This window comes from Oryx dammah, unplaced genomic scaffold (genome assembly GCF_014754425.2).
Source record: "Oryx dammah isolate SB20612 unplaced genomic scaffold, SCBI_Odam_1.1 HiC_scaffold_5, whole genome shotgun sequence".
In the NCBI taxonomy this organism is placed as follows: domain Eukaryota; kingdom Metazoa; phylum Chordata; class Mammalia; order Artiodactyla; family Bovidae; genus Oryx; species Oryx dammah.
In genome coordinates, this window is record NW_024070189.1 from 60384312 (window position 1) to 60406247 (window position 21936).

Sequence of the window (21936 nt, forward strand, 5' to 3'; positions counted from 1 at the left end):
CGCGCTGAGTTCGTTCGGCCAATCAGATAGCGAACCTTGCACCTACCAATCAGTGCAAGGGGGCGGGCGAAACCCGGAAACGGTTTTCTTCGGCTTGACCTCGCTGCTCAAATGTGGGACGGGTTACCAACTGTTGGATTTTGGAGCTGGGTCAACTGGAACTTCGGTTTATCAGTTTTTCTTGAACCCTAGGCATTTATTTTCTAAGAAGCCTGAAGGAAATCCTAAGGCTTCAGCCACCATTCTCTGTTCTCTCGCACATTCCTTCCCAGGAACTCACAAGAATACCTGATTTTGGGCGCTAGTTCATCCTAGGGTGGGGAGAGGGGACTACATTTCCCAGGACGCACCGCGAATAAACGCTGGAACTCTATTTCCCAGAATTCCTTGGGCTTCAATTCGGCCAGAAATCTTCCTTCGGGGGTTGGAGACGTCGGGGCCAAGATGGCGACGGGAACGGGCAGTAAGTATTTGCCTTGCTCTTGCGTGGAAGGTGTTTGTAGAACCAAGGCCAGGCAACAGATCTGTCACACTCTCAGGGAGTAGAAGCAGTGATTTACCTGAGAGCCCAGAGCCATCAGAGACTTGGGCTCGAGCGGCGCTGTTAAGGCCTGCGGTTGGGGGTTGAGGGCCCAGAAGCTTGAAGTCTTATACTTCAGTAAGGCCGCGGAGTTTTTTTGTTTTTAGAATTTTTATTTATTGGCTGCGCTGGGTCTTCGTCGCTTTCCGTGGACTGTTCTCTAGTTGCCGCGAGGAGTGCTCCTCTTTAGTTGTGGTGTGCAAGGCCACGGAGTTTTGAGAAAAGCGGCCCAAGAGAATTATTGTATGTTTGTCAGCTCTGCGGGGTGAGAGGGAAAAAAGGTGCCTTAGAGGCTCCGGCGTGCGGACAGAGATGCTGTGAGCCACATGGAGTGGCCGGGGTCCCAAAGAGTCATTTTCTGACAAACATTTATGAGGCCTGTACTCACAGAGAAATGGGGCATGTTAATCGTGAGCTTTTTCTGCCACTAGGGAAAAAATGCATTTCGTGTATCTCAGCCATTACCCCCTGTTTCAGGGACTGAGAAGGTCTTTTAGGCCTAACAGCTTGAGGGGAATGGGTGTAACTGAGAGAAGTAATCAAGTTTATGCTAAGAAGGAGGCGGGGCAGTAGCGGGGGTTGGCCGCTCGGAATCCTGGGGAATAAGGCCTGGGGTCCACATTGGAATAAAGCATTCTTTTTTTTTTTTTGGCCAGTGCGGAGCGGGGAGGTTGGTGGTTGGCAGGATCATGGGACCCACGTCCCCTCTAGTGAAAAGGCACAGACTTAACCACTGGACCACCAGGGAAGTTCCTGGAATAAAGCATTCTTAAAACTGGGTTTTTTGGAAGAACTGCCCTAAATTAACTTGACTTTTTTTTTTTTTTTAATATGGTAGCGTAACCATGGCATTTACAGAAAAATGTTTTGCCAGATAATCAAGTGCAGTTCTCATGCAATGAATAAGCACCATCCTAGTGATGGTGTTTACTAGAGAGGTGAAAATCAAGATTTGGTGATAGTGGCTCACTTTGTCCTTACAGGTTAGGACATTTTTGTATTAGACTTTTAATCCTCCCTTTGGGACTTAGAGTTAGTGCCTCAGTGGTTGTCCCTAAATCTTTCCTTTCAGAACATAAGCTGCTGAGTACTGGCCCTACAGAGCCATGGTCCATCCGAGAGAAGCTGTGTTTAGCGTCTTCTGTCATGAGGAGTGGAGATCAAAATTGGTAAGGTATCTAGGATGTCTGCTTCCTTGGGTATTAGAAACCGTTTTTTTTTTTTCCCTTCATGTAAATACCGGTGGCTTCCAGTAGTTAACGTTTAAGCAATATTTGGTTAACAGCTTTCTTGAGATGCAATTACATATCACAAAATTATATTCACAGAATTTAACTTAATTTAAAATTATTAAAACTTATTAATATAATTTAATTTATTAAATTCACATAATGTAATATGTATCTGTAATAGGACCAATGCTGGAGTCTAATTTTACAATTTAAATACACTTGAAAGAAACCTCTTACCCCTTAAGGAATCACTCTACAAATCTCTTTGCCTCTCTAATATTTCCGCCTCCCTCACCAAACACTCATCTACTTTCTGTCTCTCTAGAGCTTATTCTGATCATTTCATATAGATGGAAACATATACTTTGTGGTACTCTGGGGCTGACTTCTTTCACTTAGCATAATGCTTTCAGGGTTCATGCTGGAGTATGTATCAGTACTTTATTCTTTGTTTTGATGAAATTGTAGTTTTCCACATTTTGTTCATTTGTTGATGAACATTTGGGTGGTTTTTACTTTGCTGAATATTAATGCCGCTGTGAACATTTGTGTACAAGCTTTTGTGCAGGCATGTTTTCATTTCTCTTGAAAGAGTGGAATTGCTGGATCATAGTTGAGTTCAGTCACTCAGTTGTGTCCCGACTCTGTGACCCCACGGACTGCCGCAGCACGCCAGGCTTCCCTGTCCATTACCAATTCCCGGAGTTTACTCAAACTCATGTCCATTGAGTTGGTGATGCCATCCAACCATCTCATCCTCTGTTGTCCCCTTCTCCCGCCTTCAATCTTTCCCAGCATCAGGTCTTTTCAAATGAGTCAGCTCTTCATATCAGGTGGCCAAAATATTGGAGTTTCAGTTTTCAACATCAGTCCTTCCAGTGAATATTCAGGACTGATTTCCTTTAGGATGGACTGGTTTGATTTCCTTGCAGTCCAAGGGACTCTCAATGGATCATATTACAACTCTTATATTTACCTTTTTGAGGAACTGCTTTCAAACTAAAAAGTGGCCTCACCGTTTTACATTCCCACCAGCAATAAATGAGGGACCCAGTTTTTCTGCATGCTTGGCAAACATTTAGTCTTTTTGATTATAGCTATACTGCTGAGTGTGAAATGGTATTGTATTGTGGTTTTAATTTGTATTTCTTTTAAGTACCAGAAAGTAGGACTGTGTGTTTTCCAATCTTTTTTTCTACCAGGACATACTCTCATTTTTAACATTTGGTCTCCGCCCCACACCCTTTTTTTTCTCTCCGTATCTAAAGTTACCTTTTAATTGTCTTAAGTGTTCAAATTACTTAATAAACAAATTTGCATTTGTAGGGTTTATCTCTACTACGTTAACCATTCAAATGAGTTTACGAAAGCACCATTACTGATCACATGTAACACTTCTACAATTCTATATATTTTTCAAATAACTTTTCAAAGAGAAAACCAGAGTACTCTAGGTAGCAGCTATTCTTGAGCTGGTAAACCCCGACAAAACAAAGCATGGTTATTTGACGAATCTCAGATTGAACTTAAATATAACTCAAATATAAACTGAATTCATTTTTATACAAAATATTAATATCAAGTAAACTGGATTGAAATAGAATCCAATATGTATATTTTATTACATTTTTCTTTAGTATAAGAACGCTTAAGTAAAAGTTTGAAATTTTAAATTGTATTTATGTTTTGAGGAGGTTCTTAAGACATAAAGTTCAAAATTCAAAATGGTACACATTTGTATCTTATCTCCCAGGATTAGCAGTTCCTTGTGTGTTTCTCTGCCATTAAATTTTATACTTGAACAAATAAATATTTTCTTTTTTTCTCTCCTTTAAAAAAAAATCCTTTATTTATTTTTGGCTTTGCTGGGTCTTAGTTGCTGTGCACGGGTTTCTCTAGTTGCTGCGAGCGGCGGCTACTCTTCCTTGGAGTGTGTGTTGTGGTTACTTCTTTTGTTGTAGTCTGGGCTCTGAAGTCAGGGCCTTCGTTGCCCCATGACATGTAGAATCTTTGCAGAGTGGGAATTGAACCTGTGTCCCCTGAATTGGCAGACAGATTCTTAACCATTGGACCACCTTTTCTCTCCTCTTTAAACACAAGTGGCTCTGGAGTAGGAAATGGCAACCCTCTCCAGTATTCTTGCCTGGAAAATTACATGGATGGAGGAGCCTAATGAGCTACAGTCCATGGAGTTGGACATGACTGAGCACTCATGCACCCACGCAATGTATAGTACATAATTTTTACTGCTGTGTAAAGCAAATAAAGATCTTTCTTAAAATAAACATAACTGGTTATATACTATGCACATTTTACTTTACTTTGGCACTGCTGCCTTTTTTTTTTTCCTTCAACTTAGAATTATACATTATAGATCATTGTATATCTTCATATGAATATCTAGGTCTTTTAAAACAGCTGCATGATACTGTTTTATGGATATACCATAAATTATTTAACTAGAACTTTGTTGATGGACATGTGCTAATAGAAATATAGTGTTGTATAGTTATTTGTGGATTTGTATCTTAGACAAACTGAAAGTGGAATTATTGATTCAAAGAACATATAAGTTAAAAAAATTTGTTAAGCATTTCAATTGCCCTACTCAGATTTGTTTCAGTTTATTCTCCCATTGGTGATATGTCATACCTATTTTTCTGTGCCTTGGCTCATAGAATGTGTTGTTATGTATTTTTGATCATTGACAGTATAAGATCAAAACTTTGAAATAGTTCTCGTATCTTTCACTTGCATCTGTCCTATGATGAGTGAAATTAAATATCTTCTGTTAAAAAGACACCTGTATTTCCTTTTCTGTAAACTGTCTATTCCCATTTTTCTTACTATTAGTCTTTCTCTTTAATTTTACTGGTGGGGTGGGGAGGGTGAAGGTGGCTCCTTATATATTAGGGAGATTAGCCATTTATCTACATCTTGGGGTACATTTTTTAAAAACTAGTGTGCTGTTTGGCTTTATTTGATGTAGTGTTTTTACATTAAGGGTCTAAAATATAGTTTATTTATTAAAACTTTTCTCTTATAGCTCCTGGATTTTGTGACTTAATTAGAAAGTTCTTCCCTAGTCCAAGGTTATAAAATACTTTTCCTTTTTTTCCCCTAGTACTTCTGTGTACATTTAAAAAAATATTTAAATCTTGATTTGGAGGCTTTTCTTGATTTAAAGAAAGTTTGTTATAAATTGGACTTTATTTTTTGCTGATAGTTGTCTACATAACAATGTTAAAGTGAATTTTTTAATAAACGAACTCTGTGAAACCATTATCCCAACACAGAATTTAAAAAGTCGTATAAGTGCATCATAGGAGAAAATTGTCTTTTTTTTCCAGAAAATAGTTATAAATATGTTCTGTATCACCACATATATTTCATAGTTACTTTTATGGGTGTAATATTTTCTTGAGGGGAAGTACCATAAGTTAAATGTGCTGTTACAGGCATTTAGGAAAAACCTAACTGTTCATCAGTCTGATCAGCACACTTGTGGTTATTGCAGGGAGGATGTCCGTGCCTTCTTCCTGGTGCTTCTTTTGTTGAAATTATTTTCATATATTACATTCTTAAGAACTGTATTAGTAGATCAAAAGATAACTTTTGGGAGTCTGGAATATTGCTTCTCAAAAGACAGATATTTTCTAAAAGAACCAAAGAAAAAATTTCCCAAATGAACAGAAATGATACCTTAGTGTAGGTCCTCATACCTTCACTTCACTCAGGAAATACATCATGTAGGGAAACCGTTTATCAATGACACTTCCCCTCCAAAATGACTTTTCAGTAGCTGTGTCCTTTGCCATAGTCATGTATTCCAGAATGTTTCCCAGTAGCAGTTTTTCCTCCAGATTTTGTACTCTAAACCTTGAACTGTGGATGTATACCTTCTCTCTCTCTCTCTCTCTTTTTTTTTTTTTCAATTTAGTGTGTGATGCTTTTCTCATTTTGTAGGGTATCAGTTAGCAGAGCAATCAAGCCCTTTGCAGAACCTGGCCGCCCTCCAGACTGGTTCTCTCAAAAAGTAAGTTCCTGAGTACATGTTCTTTTAGAGCATTTTTTGGGATGTAAAGTGGGTTCCCTTCCAGCTCCTGCCCACCCCACCACCTGCCCTTCCACCTGTTTTGTTTTGTTTTTTGTCTTTAAGTATCTTGCTCATTTGGGCTTCCCTGGTTGCTCTGTGGTAAAGAATACTCCTGCCAATGTAGGAGATAACGGGTTGGGCCCCCGGTTGGGAAGATCCCCTAGAGAAGGAAATGGCAACCCTCTCCAGTATTCTTGCCTGGGAAATCCCATGGACAGAGGAGCCTGGATGGGCTACAGTTCATCAGAGTTTGACAAAAGTGTTTGACACAACCTGGTAACTAAATGACAACAACATCTTGCTTATTTATTTATTCTTATATTTGTTTCTTTTTTAAATTTTATTGAAGTATAGTTGATTTACAGTGTGTTAATTTCTTCCCTCCACACCCTCCCCCTGATAACCACAAGTCTGTTCTCTGTATCTGGAAATCTGTTTCTGTTTAATACATATGTTTAGATTGTACATATAAATGATATCATATGGTATTTGTCTTTCTCTTTCTGACTTACTTAGTATGATCTCTGATTCTATCCTTGTTGCTGCAAATGGCATTATTTCATTCTTTTTTATGATTGAGTAATAATTCCATTATGTGCATACACACACACTTCATTTTCTTTATCCATGCATCTGTCGATGGACATTTCGGTGGTTTTCATGTGTTGACTGTTGTAAATAGTGCCGCTATGAACATAGAGGTGCATATATATTTTCAAATTATTGTTTTGTCCAGATATATGCCCCAGAGTGGGATTACTGGATCATATGATAGTTCTATTTTTTATATTTTGTGGAACCTCTATACTGTTTTCTATATTTACATTTCCAACAATAGTGTTAAAGGGTTCTCATTTCTCCATACCCTCTCTAACATTTATTATTTGTAAACTTTTTAGTGATGGTCTTTCTGACCGCTGTGACCAGGTCCTGCCCTTTTAAATCACAAGGCTTTTGTACCATGAAGAGTAGTTGAGAATACTTTTCCTTTTTCTCAGTATTTGCCAATCCATCCATGTATGCTCACACTATTACAAACTGTTCTTTTCAGCGTAGCATAAGAGTGAAAAACCCAGTCCTGTACATTAGACAGATCCAAGTTTAATATGATTTTATTTAAAACTTTGAACCATGATCCTTAGTTTTCTGATTTGTAGAATAGAGATAAAAATTGATTCAAGCTTGTTTAAAAGATTTTGTTGAGATAATACCTAGAAAACATTTAGTACAGTGCCATGTATATGGTAACTACTCAGTAGATATTAGATATAAATATTGGCTCTTAGCTTGTCTCTCCCCCAAATACACAAATTCCATGCCAGAATTTGTATTACATATTATACAAATACATATTTGTATTCTGTATTATGGTGTTGATTATTTTGAACTGAATTGCAAAGTAATTTGTCCTCCTAGAAGCTACTGATACCTTAAATATAGCTCTCCTGTCTAAACGTTAGTGTAATATGTTGAAATTTTAAAAAGTCGTCCGTTTTTAGGCTTGGTCATCATGTTTTCACTTTTTCCACAGCACTGTGCTTCCCAGTACTCAGAGCTTCTAGAGACCACAGAGACTCCAAAGTGAGTACAGAGCCAGGCATTTGAACCAAATCTCTTTAGTGGAGAATATTTACTGTAGGAGTCTGCTTTTTTTTAAAAAAGAAATTATTTATATTATGGTATGATAAAATTGAAAAAAATATAATAATCTTTGGTTAGGTGGTGAAGATGCCTCAAAGAAAGCAAGTGGGAGTAGAAATAATGTTCTTCTTATTCAAGTCTGTGTGTGTTTTTTTAAATTTTCCATAGACGGAAACGGGGTGAAAAGGGAGAAGTGGTAGAAACTGTTGAAGATGTCATTGTTCGGAAACTGACTGCTGAGCGAGTTGAGGAACTAAAGAAAGTGATAAAAGAAACCCAGGAAAAATATAGGTACTAACCAGAGAGAATGCAAAATGGTTGGGAGAGACAAATGGGGCTACCTTACCCTAGTCAGAAATTTTTAAATACATTAAAAAACCTAGTCTACCCACCTCTCATCCTACAGACGACTGAAAAGAGATGCAGAACTAATTCAAGCTGGGCACATGGACAGCAGACTGGATGAACTTTGCAATGACATTGCGATGTGGGTTATATTATTTTTCCATCTATACTCCTCTTTTTGCCCTCTTTACTCCTTATGTAATCTGGCTTATTTCCTTCATCTGCCACCCCTTTAGACTTGAGAGATTTTTGGAAAGGGACAGCTGCAGAGTGGCCTGGAAGCTGGGAGGGGGTGGTGAGTCTTAGAAGGTGATGTGATAGAACATTTCACTGTGAGAACATAACTTAGTTCTAACTTAAAAGTGGCTCTAGTTTGCCGAGGTAAAGAACTGGTAGTTAGGTAGTATACTCAAACTTCCCTATTTTGCTGATAAAATTTGTGAGTTTTTTTTTTTTTTCTTTAGGCTTTTCCTCTAAAAAGAGTTAGCCTGGCGAAAAAAAATTTCCTTGTGAGGGCACTATGAACTGTGGAGGAGCTACAGTCGGCTAGGATCTAACCCTTAATTTTCTCTTTAGGAAAAAGAAACTGGAGGAAGAGGAGGCTGAAGTAAAGAGGAAGGCTACAGATGCGGCATATCAGGGTAAGGTGAACCTAATGACTAGCAGTTGACTGTACAGTACTGCATGTTGATGGCAGGCGAAAAATATTTGTTAACACAGAATCCACTAATTCCAATTTACTTGCACACTTTCCTCTGTCATCTTCTCTTTAATCAGAATAAAAGTGACCCTTTGTGTCCAGGAAGAAGCTCTTAGAAAGTGAGCTCTATTCAGAACTCACTTGACCTTGTGTTCTTTTAAGTACAAAAGCCTGATGGTAACCTACTGAACATAAGCAAGGTTTTAGAAGTCAGATTCTGTAAAAATACTGAGAATAGCTCAGTCACTGGATAAGGGGAGGAACTTAAGCATTTATAACTCTAGGAATACATGCTCTGAACCAATAAGGTCTTTCCTTGTTTAAAGCAGAATCTCAAGTTGTTGTAGAGGATACTGAGGGATGTTTAAACTACTTTCCTACTCTAGGAACTTTTGAGGTTTACGAATTTGCTCATAGGAAAAATTAGGCTAAAAACTTGCAAAGAAAGCTTTCTAATCTAGATTCTTAACACTGCTTTAGTAATACAACATCTCTATTTGTCTTTTGTTGTATAATAGCAGAGTAGAGTCTAGTTTTATTTTTTTAATCTTGAAGACAGAAATCCTTCTTTTTTATGTTCTAGCCCGTCAAGCAGTAAAAACACCCCCTCGGAGGTTACCTACTGTGATGGTCCGCTCTCCTATAGATTCTGCCTCCCCTGGAGGTGATTATCCACTTGCGGACTTGACTGCAACCACTATGGAAGAGGCCGCCTCTGGGGTGAGTATATTTCCATCCACAGGAATTGATCAGCAAGGGGCAGTAAGCCAGCTGAGAGCTGAGTAATGAGGAAACCACTTTTGGCTTAGAGACCGTTTCCTCTCTTGGTCTGAATGCTGAAAACTCATCATGTTCTGTGCTTTAGGATAAGAATGGACCTAAAAACATTGAGCTTTTTGAACCGTTTTTAGAAATAGGTAAAAGACTAAGTTAAGGAATTACAAGTAAGTGTACTGATCTTATGAAATTCTTGCTCAAATATAGGATGACTTCTTTGTAAATACAATATTGGTAGTGGGTAAGGAGTTTATAAAAGGCAAGTTGGATGGAAAGATTGAGTCATTTTGGGTTTGAGTGGGTGGAAGAGAAAAATTTGGGAGGGAGAAAGGTGTGATTAGGAGCAAGAGGGGTTGAGGGTTTCTGGGCAGTTCCACTCAGGACTAATAAAGTAATAGTTAGATACACTAACCCATCCAGATTAGTAGGGAACCTTCCTGAGTTTGAGAAGTCAGATAAAGGTTCTCTGTTGTCTCTTAGGTAACCCCTGGGACTTTGCCGAGTACCCCAGTCACCTCGTTTCCTGGAATTCCTGACACCCTTCCTCCAGGCTCTGCACCCTTAGAAGCCCCCATGACCCCAGTAACAGATGATTCACCCCAGAAAAAGATGCTTGGACAGAAAGCAACTCCACCCCCTTCCCCTCTGCTGTCAGAGCTCTTGAAGAAGGGCAGCCTCCTGCCTACTAGCCCCAGACTGGTATGGAGACTTCTGTGGGTGTTTGAGAGCTGTGGTGATTTAGTAATTTGGAAGGGAGTGCCTGGGACCTAAAATATAACCTAAAATATACATGAAAAAAAAGTTCAAAAGAGGAAGAGATCTCCTAGTTAAATGTTAATTTAAAAACAAAACAAGTAGTTGATAGTATCCTTGGGTCCTGAGGTATCTGAAACCATAATTATTTTGGTTCTCTTCTCCAGAGGACTCTTGTTCATAACATTTGAAAATTAGAGTTTCCCCGGGTCTTCAATTATTTTCTTTGGATATTAACTTTTAGTTTCATGAAGTTTGGCCAACTGCTGGAGCTTTTTTTGGGAAGTGGTAATAAAGGAAAGCTTGAGTGTAGCCTTCGCCTTTGTTCTTCCCTGGTAGGTCAATGAGAGTGAAATGGCTGTGGCTTCTGGCCACCTGAACAGTACAGGTGTCCTCTTGGAGGTAGGCGGGGTCCTTCCCATGATACATGGTGGGGAGATGCAGCAAACACCCAGCACTGTTGCAGCCTCCCCTGCTGCCTCAGGTAAGTCAGTACTTTTCCGTTATCTACTTTGTTTTAGAAATGTTGAATATGGCATTGATTGCCCTTGGTTTCTAGCCTTTGTTATTAAGCAACTGTGAATCCTAGATTTAAAGCCCAACCTTGGAGCTGCATTACCTCTTAAGCCACATGGAGCTCAAAATTATAAATCCATTTCATCTTCAAAGTACTGAATATCTTAGATGAACATGGTATAGATTATATTAAGAATAGTGAAGTTAATGGTCAAGGTGCAAAATCACAGAAGGGTGCTAGGGATACCTGAGACTATAGTATAGGGAGACAAGATTTGGAACTAAAACGCTAGACTTGACAAGTTTCAGGCCTGCCATGCCCTGGGTTTGTGACCTTGGATAGGTAACTTTAACTCTTGAGTCTCAATTTTCTGTTTTATTAGTTGCAATATACGTACTTCTCAAGGATGTAGTAAGAATTAAATGAGGTAGAAAATGTAAAGCAAAAAAGAGTTTTATAAAATGCCAAATGTTAGATTTTGGTGTTTGAGTGATGTTACATTTGAGTGGTTTATAGCATGCTTAACTTCAGCAGAAGTGACAGATTTACTCATACTGTTTTTGTTTGTTTGTTTGTTTTTAAATTGCCCCTCATCTTTCATATGAGTTGTGTATTCTAGTACTTTGAGTCATTCCTAACTTGGCAGAAGATCTTAAGTGAGATTTGGAAAAGTAAGGATATAGATAATGAGCTTATTTAACAGAGGAGTTGCTTTCATCCTTTGAGACTAAAAATTTCCTTGTTTGAGTCTTAAAGTGGCTGTTATTTGCTTCTTGTTTATGTGCTTTCTTTTTACCTCATTTGTGTGCCTCTTTGTGTGTTAGGTACTCCCACTCTTTCCCGGCTTTTAGAAGCTGGTCCTACACAGTTCACCACACCTCTTGCTTCCTTCACTACTGTTGCCAGTGAACCTCCAGTTAAACTTGTGGCACCCCCTGTAGAATCTGTATCCCAGGCTACCATTGTCATGATGCCTGCGTTGCCAGCACCATCCTCTGCTCCGGCTGTCTCCACTCCTGAGAGTGTAGCTCCAGGTGCGTCCTTGACCCACGCCCTGAGCAGCAACTAGATCCAAAGTTTCATTTTGAGCTTCATTTAGAGAAAGGTGACCAAGAGCGTTAGCTTCTGTTATAGACATGTACTATCTTTATCCTTACAAAAGCAAGGATATGAGAAGAAGTGGGTGGGCATTTATTCATTGGTGAAAAGGACTAAGTGTACACATATAAGTGGGCTTGAGAATGTGTTTTCAACTTTTTAGTTAAAACTGTGGAGAAGAAAACATAGGCAGATGTAAGATAACTTCTGCTGAGCTTAGGTTTATGGGTACTTGACATCTGAGCTTTGCCGTGATCTCCAGTTGGGCAGTTGATAACAAGCTTCTGAGATGGTTTTCTTTTCCTATTATTCAGTGAGTCAGCCTGACACCTGTGTTCCCATGGAGGCTGTAGGGGATCCGCATACTGTGACTGTTTCCATGGATAGCAGTGAAATCTCCATGATCATCAATTCTATCAAAGAAGAGTGTTTCCGATCAGGGGTAGCAGAGGCCCCTGGAGGATCAAAGCCTCCCAGCATTGATGGGAAGGAAGATTTAGATCTGGCTGAGAAGATGGATATTGCGGTGTCTTACACAGGTGAAGAGCTGGATTTTGAGACTGTTGGGGACATCATTGCCATCATTGAGGACAAGGTAACTATTTAGCAAAGCCCTGAGGAATGTCTCATGGGTCCTGCATAGACTTCTCTCCTCAGCTTCTCCTTGCAGTAAGAATTACATAAACAGCTCTCCTTCCTCCCATCTCCATCTCTGTAGTCCCAGAGCCCTTTGATGCTGACATACTAGTCATCTGCCCAACCTACTGGTTTGCACCAGACAGGTACCTGTACATTGGTTGCTTCTTCTACCTGGAGTAGATGGAGAGAGAAGCTCAGATTCAGGCCATCTCATTGGGTGCTAATGAATTGAGGGACTTGGGCTTCTTTTTGTGACTTCAACAGTGTGTTATTGTGGGACAGGTAGATGACCATCCCGAAGTGCTGGATGTGGCCGCAGTGGAAGCAGCACTGTCATTCTGTGAAGAGAATGATGATCCCCAGTCACTGCCTGGCCCCTGGGAGCACTCTATCCAGCAGGAACGGGATAAGCCAGTACCTCTCCCTGCACCAGAGATGGCAGTCAAGCAAGAGAGGCTGGACTTTGAAGACACAGAAAGCAAAGGAATCCATGAACTGGTGGACATCAGGGAGCCCAGTGTTGAGATCAAAATGGAACCTGCAGAACCAGAGCAAGGCATTTCAGGGGCCGAAATGGTATCTGGAGTTGTTCCAGCCACAAATATGGAGCCACCAGAACTCAGGAGTCAGGACTTAGATGAGGAACCCAGAAGTATAACAACAGGAGAAATTACTGAAGCAGATGTTTCCAGTAGGAAAGGTGATGAGACTCCACTTACAGCAGTGAAGACAGAGGTATTTAAGATCAGGGGGTTGGGAGAGGGTAGAGGGTTATACCTTATGTAAGAAGGGACAGTTTGGGCCTTTGGTTTTCCTTTTGTATTCCTGAGTTCTGACATGTTGGTGTCCAAAGCCCATAGGTATGATCAGTGCTATATATATTTACTTAATCCTGTTCCTATTAAGGTGACCATTAGAATCATATTTCATGGGTAATACTTAGAATTTCTTGTATAGTTTCATTATCATTGAAGAATAAAGTAGAAGCTATAGCGATTTACCAGGACTTAAGGTACTTATTCTTTTTTGGTCTTCAGGCATCCCCTGAAAGCATGTTGTCTCCATCACATGTTGTCTCAAATACCATTGAAGATCCTTTAGAGGCAGAGACTCAGCACAAGTTTGAAATGTCAGGTAAATAAATAATAAAGCCAGGATATATGTACTCTGTAACTAACTTTAAATCATTTGCTTTGGCTTCTGAGGGATTGTGGGTTGTGGGCAAGTAGAGGAGATAGAGTAGGTCAGCATGGAAAGGAGAGCTGCAGGGGATTATTGTCCATAGGAACGGGAGGGCTAAGGTGGAAAAATCTTCAGGTAGTCTTTCTCTCCTCTGCAGACTCATTGAAAGAAGAATCAGGGACTATTTTTGGAAGCCAGATAAAGGTATTTCAGACTTTTCTTTATTCCTCTTGCTGTGTGACTAGATTTCCCTATAGCACTACCTTTTTAATGAATTTCAGTAAACTCACATCTTTATTCTCTGAGATGAGACTGGTTAAGGAGTTGCATGGGGAAAAGCTGCAGTGGACAGTTAGGCATAGTGGGAATACTGTGGCAATGTGTGCTTCCTATCTGAAAGAGTTTATGACTATCACACAGACCCTTCTTTGCGTATAATGCACAGAGAAGCTTTGATACATCCAGAAGATTTGGAGTAGTAGGGATACCAGAGCCAGGGAGAGCATATAGGAAATCAGATTATTAATTATACTATACAGAGAAAGTCATCCAGAGTTTTCTTTTTAGAATTACTAAAGCAGTAGTAACAAACAGACTTAAAGTAATGCGATGTGAGCTTGCTCCATCAGATGAGACACAAAATAAAAACTATTTTTGATAATTTGTACCCAGGGTCAGAGTTCCTCTCAAGAGCAAGGGGAAAGAAGGAACGCCTCTTAGCTTAGTCTTAAGTAAGTAGCTTTTTTTTTTCTTCCTTTTAAAAAGATCCTGGGTCTTATTCTTTGTCCAGGTTCTAAATTACTTGATCAATCAGTATCTGTAAGTAGACGCTAGTATAAGTGATAGAGGGCTCAGTCAGGAAATAGTGTGAGGCCATTTTCTAGAACTGATCTAACCCAAAAGACAGATCATGTTTAATGATGCTTTGCTAGATAGTTTTGCTCTCCTTTCAACTTGTTGACTGGAACACACTATGTCTAAGGATGCCCCAGGTGAGGATGAGGAGGAAGATGGAGTCAGTGAAGCGGCAAGCCTAGAGGAGCCTAAGGAAGAAGATCAAGGAGAAGGCTATTTGTCAGAAATGGATAACGAACCCCCTGTGAGTGAGAGTGACGATGGCTTTAGCATTCACAATGCTACACTGCAGTCCCACACACTGGCAGACTCCATTCCCAGCAGCCCTGCTTCTTCACAGTTGTGAGTATTAGCAATTCTTTCTTTGGGGTCAAGGCAGTGAAGGTGAGAAGTAGGAGAGGATCTTTTCTTTAGTTTTACTTTTCCATCTTCACTTTCTTGGCCTGAACAAACATTTGATAAATAGAACATTTTTTTGGGACTTATACCAAGTGGGACTCTCCTATTTTATTTCAGCTCTGTCTGTAGTGAGGATCAGGAAGCTATTCAGGCACAGAAAATCTGGAAGAAAGCCATCATGCTTGTATGGAGAGCTGCAGCTAATCATAGGTGAGTGGGCTTTACCAGTTAATGGGAACATTTCCTCCTGCTCTTTTGGTAACTAGAAAAGTCTAAATAGGCTTATATATGATTGATAGCATTGGCTCTTAAAACCTTCAGCCCTTTAGATCAAGTTCCATTACTTGAGCTTCTTGGAGGAAAAGTCAGTAATTGGCACCAAATTCTTTTTGGACAGGTATGCCAATGTCTTCCTCCAGCCTGTTACAGATGACATAGCACCTGGCTACCACAGCATTGTACAGAGGTAAGCCATGACCCATTCAGCCTGCTGCCTTGGCCTGAACTTTTCCAGTCTTGGTGGACTTTTCTATAGACAGAAAGTTTAAAGCAAATTTTATTTGATGTAAGGATGACAGAATACTAAACTAATTATTTCATTGACTGGATCATTGAGTCTAAAAAGAATTAACCCCCTTTATTATCTTTCTCAATACTTATTTGACTGACTTTTTGTTTTTATGTTAAGTACTTGTTTGGGGTTTAAGTATTTGTTTTCAGTTCAGTTCAGTTGCTCAGTCATGTCCAACTCTTTGCAACCCCATGAATCGCAGCATGCCAGGCCTCCCTGTCCATCACCAAATCCCGGAGTTCACTCAGACTCGTGTCCATCGAGTCCATGATGCCATCCAGCCATCTCATCCTCTGTTGTCCCCTTCTTCTTCTACCCCCAATCCCTCCCAGCATCAAAGTCTTTTCCAGTGAGTCAACTCTTTGCATGAGGTGGCCAAGGTACTGGAGTTTCAGCTTTAGCATCATTCCTTCCAAAGAAATCCCAGGGCTGATCTCCTTCAGAATGGACTGGTTGGATCTCCTTGCAGTCCAAGGGACTCTCAAGAGTCTTCTCCAACACCACAGTTCGAAAGCATCAATTCTTCGGCGCTCAGGCTTCTTCACAGTCCAACTCTCACATCCAACATGACTACTGGAAAAACCATAGCCTTGACTAGACAGACCTTAGTTGGCAAAGTAATGTCTCTGCTTTTGAATATGCTGTCTAGGTTGCTCATAACTTTTCTTCCAAGGAGTAAGCGTCTTTTAATTTCACGGCTGCAATCACCAGGGCTTTATATTTGAGTCCTGGCAGCTGGGACTGAAAGTATATATTAGGAAGTGTATGTGGTAATAACATATTCAAAGATCCTGTTGAGTCCTCTTTCCCTCTCTGCTCGCATTTTCCCCTGCTCTGTGTTTTAGGCCTATGGATTTGTCAACTATTAAGAAAAACATTGAAAATGGACTGATCCGCAGCACAGCTGAATTTCAGCGTGACATTATGCTGATGTTCCAGAATGCTGTGATGTATAATAGCTCAGACCATGATGTCTATCATATGGCAGTAGAAATGCAACGAGATGTTTTGGAGCAGATCCAGGTACTTTGAGTATCCTGAGTGTTTTAAATTATTCAAGAGAAGGATTTGTGTTGATATTGGGAAGGGGTGCTGGGATTTTTACTTGAATAGCCATCAGGAACACAGTACAATTTTCTTCTTGCTGCATTTATGTTGGTTTTCTCATGTTGGTTTGCTAAACGAGTTGTGAGGAAATAGTCTACCTTTCTTGGGCATATATCAGTAAAATTTTTATAAAATGGTGAATGTATATTTTTAAGTGACATGAAGTATGTACATGGTAGACAGCCCTTTTCATTGCAGGGAACCTACGTTTATTCTGTAGTTGCATTACCAGGTACCCTTTGGGTATTGAACTTAAAAGGATGTTGTCAGTCTCTACAGAAAGATAGTGATTAGTGCCTAGTGATTACTTAAGTTGCTTCAGTTCATCTAGTTTTATTCTCTCATTTTCTTTCTTAGAGCATATAGATTTGTTTTTAAGGATTTTTTTTTAATTGAAGTATATAGTTAATTTACAGTGTTGTGTTAGTCTCAAGTGGACAGCAGATTGATTCAGTTTTTTAGATATATATATATATATATTAGTTTGGTGCAAAAGTAATTGCAGTTTTGCCTTATTGAACTTTGCCATTTGATATTGGAATACATTCTTAAATTTGTTAAATAAATGTGGTTATGTTATACATCATTTTAATGCACGTTTCTTTCTTTTTGTTTTTTTTGCTAATGACATTACTTGCCGTGTGTTTTATATTTATTTTAGACTATGGAAATGATGTTAGACAAAAAGCAAATTCAAGCGATTTTCTTATTTGAGTTCAAAATAGGTCGTAAGGCAGCAGAGACAATTTACAACCTCAACAACGCATTTGCCCCAAGAATTGCTAACAAACAGTGCAGTGGTGGTTCAAGAAGTTTTGCAAAGGAGATGAGAGCCTTGAAGATGAGGAGCTTAGTGGCTGGCCAATGAAAGTTGACAATGACCAATTGAGAGCCATCATCGAAGCTGATTCTCTTACAACTACGCGAGAAGTTGCCAAAGAACTCAACGTCAACCATTCTATGGTTGTTCAGAATTTGAAGCAAATTGGAAAGGTGAAAAAGCTTGATAAGTGGGTGCCTCCTGAGCTGACCACAAATCAAAAAAATCGTTTGAAGTGTTGTCTTCTCTTATTCCACACAATAGCAGCAGACCATTTCTTGATTGGATTGTGGCATGTGACGAAAAGTGGATTTTATACAACAGCAGGCGACAACCAGCTCAGTGGCTGGACTAAGAAGAAGCTCCAAAGCACCTCTCAAAGCTGAACTCGCACCAAAAACAGGTCATGGTCACTGCTTGGTGGTCTGCTACTGGTCTGATCCACCACAGCTTTCTGAATCCCTGTGAAACCATTATGTCTGAGAAGTATGCTCAGCAGATCGATGAGATGCACCAAAAATTGTAACTCCTGCAACCGGCGTTGGTCAATAGAAAGGGCCCAGTTCTTATCCATGACAACACCCAACCGCAAATCATACAACCACCACTTCAAAAGTTGAATGAATTGGGCTATGAAGTTTTGCCTCATCTGCCATATTCTCCTGACCTCTCGCCAACTTATTACCACTTCTTCAAGCATCTCAACAACTTTTTGTAGGGAAAATGCTTCTACAACCAGTAGGAGGCAGAAAATGCTCTCCAAGAGTTTGTTGAATCCCAAAGCATGAGTTTTTATGTGACAGAAATAAACTTTATTTCTCATTGGCAAAAATGTGTTGATTGTAATGGTTCCTGTTTTGATCAATAAAGATGTATTTGAGCCTGGTTATAATGATTTAAAATTCATGGTCTGAAACCACAATTACGTTTGCACCAACCTAATATATATGTTCTTTTTCAAATTCTTTTCCATTATAGGTTATCGTAAGATAACTGAGTATGGTTCCATGTTTTGTACAGTTAGAGCATAGAGATTTTGATGCTGTATTGTAGCAACAACAAAAACTTAAGAGTCATTTGGCATTTTCTGATTGTTTATCATACCCAAGAAGAATTAAAACCTAATGTGCTGAACTTCTAATTAGTAGATGTATTTGAATGGTGTTTGCAGAATGGTACCATAGTCCTGTTTACAAAGCCTAAGTTGTCTTCGTTCTTCCCTGATGGATCAGGTCTCTAGGGCCAACTCTGTTTCTTCTCCCTACAGCAATTCCTGGCCACACAGTTGATTATGCAAACCTCTGAGTCTGGGATCAGTGCTAAAAGTCTTCGAGGCAGAGATTCTACCCGCAAACAGGATGCTTCAGAGAAGGTGAGGAGACCAAGGAAGAGCATGTGTGCCAGTGTTCCAGTGATAGAAGTCTGAAGCATCCAAGGAACCTTATGTTACTACTTGGTATTGCCAGGCTTCTACATTCCAGTGGTATACAGACATCAAGATCTTAAAATGGTAGTTGTTTGCTCCCATCAAACATTGAAGAAACCTGCTGTGACTGAAAGACTCAGTCACATAGGAGAAATTGTGAGCTGAGTAAATGAATTATTATCTCCTCTGGAAGAGTGCTCACAAGTTGGGAGAAATGACTTAGCTTGTAGCATTTGGGGACCATCAGTTCCTATTCCAGAGGCATAATGGCCAGATTGCTTTTGGATCTCTTTCCTCTTATTCTTGAGTTTTAAAATTTTGTCTTTGTGTGCGTGGTGCTTGTGTCTCTGTCCTGAGGTTTGGGTTGCTTGCAGCTGAGAGTTTCTGTGGAACCTGATCAGTGTTTGTTTGTCCTCTAACAGGACAGTGTCCCCATGGGCTCTCCTGCCTTCCTTCTCTCTCTCTTTGTAAGTATTGAATGCTGCAAGGGGTGGTGTTGCCACAAAGATTCTCAGCTCTTGCTGGGGGTGGGTGGCAGAGGGAAATCCAACGTGCAGACTGTGGCAATGTCTCAAACTTCTGTTTATTCAAGTCATCAAATAAGAAACTGCCTCTTCTGCATTCCTGTCTTTCTGCATGTGTGTGTGTGTGGGCTGGGTAGGGACTGTTTCAAGACTTCACTAAGCTGAAATGAGGTATTCTTGGTAAGGATCTAGGATGTACCTGCTCCTCATTTCTTGACTTCACCTTTTGACAGTTCTTTTTTTTTATAAATAGAAGATTGCTCAGAGCAGCAGCTGCTAACTGGCATTTAAAAAGATTCTCTGCGCATGGGTTTTTTGTTTTTTTTCTTTTCCTCTAATAATAAGTTGCAAGAGTGATGCCTGATACATAAACATCCAGTAAAATTTAAGATAAAGATCTCAGTAATAATGACCCCTACCTTTAGTAGTGGCTGGTGGAATTAGAGATAAGCTTAATAAAGCTAACCTAAAGACTTCTTTCTTTTCCTCTCTGATTTGAACAAACCTTTGACTGTGTTCATTACGAGGCACTGATTCATGATATAATGAGGGGATATCAGCCTAGAAAACCATATGATTTTAAAACTCACTGAATTTTCTCTTGGAGCTTTGTTTTCCTCATCTGTGTGATGCAGATAATATTATGAGGTACCTGTCCAGCCTACCTCACAGGGATGTTGTGAGGATAAAATGAAATAATAGGTGTGAAACTGGCTTGAAAAAAAAAATTAAAGTGTTCTACAAATGCAAGGGTGTTATTTTTATACTTAATGTTGTCTCAGAGGCAGCTTGTGTTCATGAGCTCTAAGAAGTCCTCGCATATTAGAAATGTAAAAAGGGCCTGGCCCAGCTGAAGTGTTCACTAGCTCATCTTACCTACAGGCCTCAGCCTGTACAACAGACAGAACACTGTAGTCTCCATTCTTTCTTACTGGCCTGCAACAATGACTGTCTCCCGAACCAATTGACTGGTTGTTGCAAGGCTGGTTAATAGAATCTTTTATCTATTGAAGACAGCAAAGTATTGCACAAGAGGAAGGAGCTGGGCTGCAGGGAGAGAGCAGCAGATGGAAAGAAGCTTTCTGATTGTCCTGATCTCATGGAAAACAACTCAGGAGGTGCTAGGGAACTAGTGCCAGGGTCAGTCTGCAGGAAAGGCCTTTCTTATAGGGATCAACAGCTGGACAGGTATGTTAGCCAAGAATCTCACTATCCACTGCCCTTTCTGGCTCTCACACCCATCTTTTACTCTTCTTGTTCCTTTGCACATCATTTGGGGCCTGGGTGGGATGACTCAGTCATTCTGTGGGACCCCAGGGCAGGAGCAAGGTACTCTGTCCTTTATTTATTCTCACACACTACTCAAAGGTGCTTTTTAGCCCACTGTGGAAGGACATAAATGCCCCTCATTCCCTCGATTTTTCTGTTGATTCTCCTCCCTCTTTCCTCCTAAAACCAAATCCCCAGCATTCTTGTTGCACCTTCTCTCTTACATTATAGGTAACTCATTCACACTCCCTTTCTTTGTCTGCCTGTCATCTAGGATGGGGGAACCAGAGGGCGCCGCTGTGCCATTGAAGCAGATATGAAGATGAAAAAGTGAAGCCTCAGAGTATCTGCATTGAGCTGAACCTGAAACAGAAGTAAAGATAATGCTTGGGCTTGTGACCCAGTTTCAGAAGTTGAAGTTACAGAAGAGGAGGTGCCTGGGCCACATGACATACTGGGAAAATCTCTCTCACAGAGTTGGAGTAGCACAATTGCCTGTTTTAGGGCAAAAATCATGGTCTGTGTTAATATCCTGATGTGTTGCTAGCAGATTGTAGCTAGTTTGTACTGTCTTGTGAAGTACAGACTTTAAAAACAAAAACCTGTGAAAAGTGTATGTACACAATAAACTGAAAGATAAGAAAACTCTAGCCTTTGGTGTGTTCTTAGAGTATGTGAGTTGGAGTGTGAAACTTATGATTTGTTCTGCATGGTAACTAATCATTTATGGAATGAGATTGTTAGAGGGGGAAAGTGGTCTTATAATATGAACTATTCTACTACAGGTCAGAGTTTGTAATATTTAAAAGTATTGCATTATGTAGTCAGGACTGTCTTACTCAGCTTTTCTTGAATGATTGGGAAAACTTAAGGTTTTCAGTGTTCTGTCCATGGCATTGTTTGAAGAAGATTAAAGCATGAATACAGACACCATTTTTATCCTCAGCATGCATTCTGTTTATCACTGTCTTTGCAGGTGGTATTTTATTTAGTTTCAGCTGCACCGGGTCCTTGTTGCTTTGTGTGGGCTTCCTCTAATTGCAGAGAGTGGGGGTTTCTCGTTTTGGTGGCTTTGCCTTGTTCTAGGCGTGCGGGCTTCAGTAGTTGTGGCTTGGGGGTTCCAGAGCGCAGGCTCAGTAGTTGTGGCGCACAAGTCCAGTTGCTCCTTGGCATGTGGGGTCTTCTGGACCCAGGGATCAAACCTGTGTCCCCTGCACTGGCAGGTGGATTTTTATCCACTGTGCCTCCAGGGAAGTCTTGCAGGTGGTATTTCTTGAATAGTATATTGTATTTCCATTCTATATATTTCTGTGTGTAGGATTCTTGTATATTTTAGAATTCATAACATTACTATTTGAAGATTTAACTCAGTAATCAAATTTATCACCTGAGTTTATTCCAACTT

At 39.9% G+C, this 21936-nt stretch overlaps 1 protein-coding gene across 6 annotated transcripts; it reads left to right on the top strand.

Moving 5' to 3' along the window:
* Window positions 1–103: 103 nt before the first annotated feature.
* Window positions 104–21181, top strand: BRD8 (bromodomain containing 8). Of its 6 annotated transcripts, XM_040240005.1 has the most exons (22): window positions 104–463; window positions 1653–1749; window positions 5779–5848; window positions 7440–7489; window positions 7718–7840; window positions 7956–8036; window positions 8471–8535; window positions 9178–9314; window positions 9852–10070; window positions 10464–10608; window positions 11466–11675; window positions 12054–12334; window positions 12661–13113; window positions 13416–13512; window positions 13718–13764; window positions 14543–14757; window positions 14932–15024; window positions 15212–15280; window positions 16231–16408; window positions 18580–18684; window positions 19161–19205; window positions 20806–21181. In XM_040240005.1, exons 1-22 carry the CDS (start codon window positions 445–447, stop codon window positions 20863–20865), a joined length of 2859 nt encoding a protein of 952 aa, XP_040095939.1. In that variant the 5' UTR covers window positions 104–444; the 3' UTR covers window positions 20866–21181. The 6 variants fall into 6 exon arrangements, with proteins under 6 accessions (XP_040095939.1, XP_040095940.1, XP_040095944.1 ...); XM_040240010.1 differs by lacking the exon at window positions 12661–13113 and having other exon boundaries at window positions 382–463; XM_040240008.1 differs by lacking the exon at window positions 9852–10070 and having other exon boundaries at window positions 382–463.
* Window positions 21182–21936: the final 755 nt, after the last annotated feature.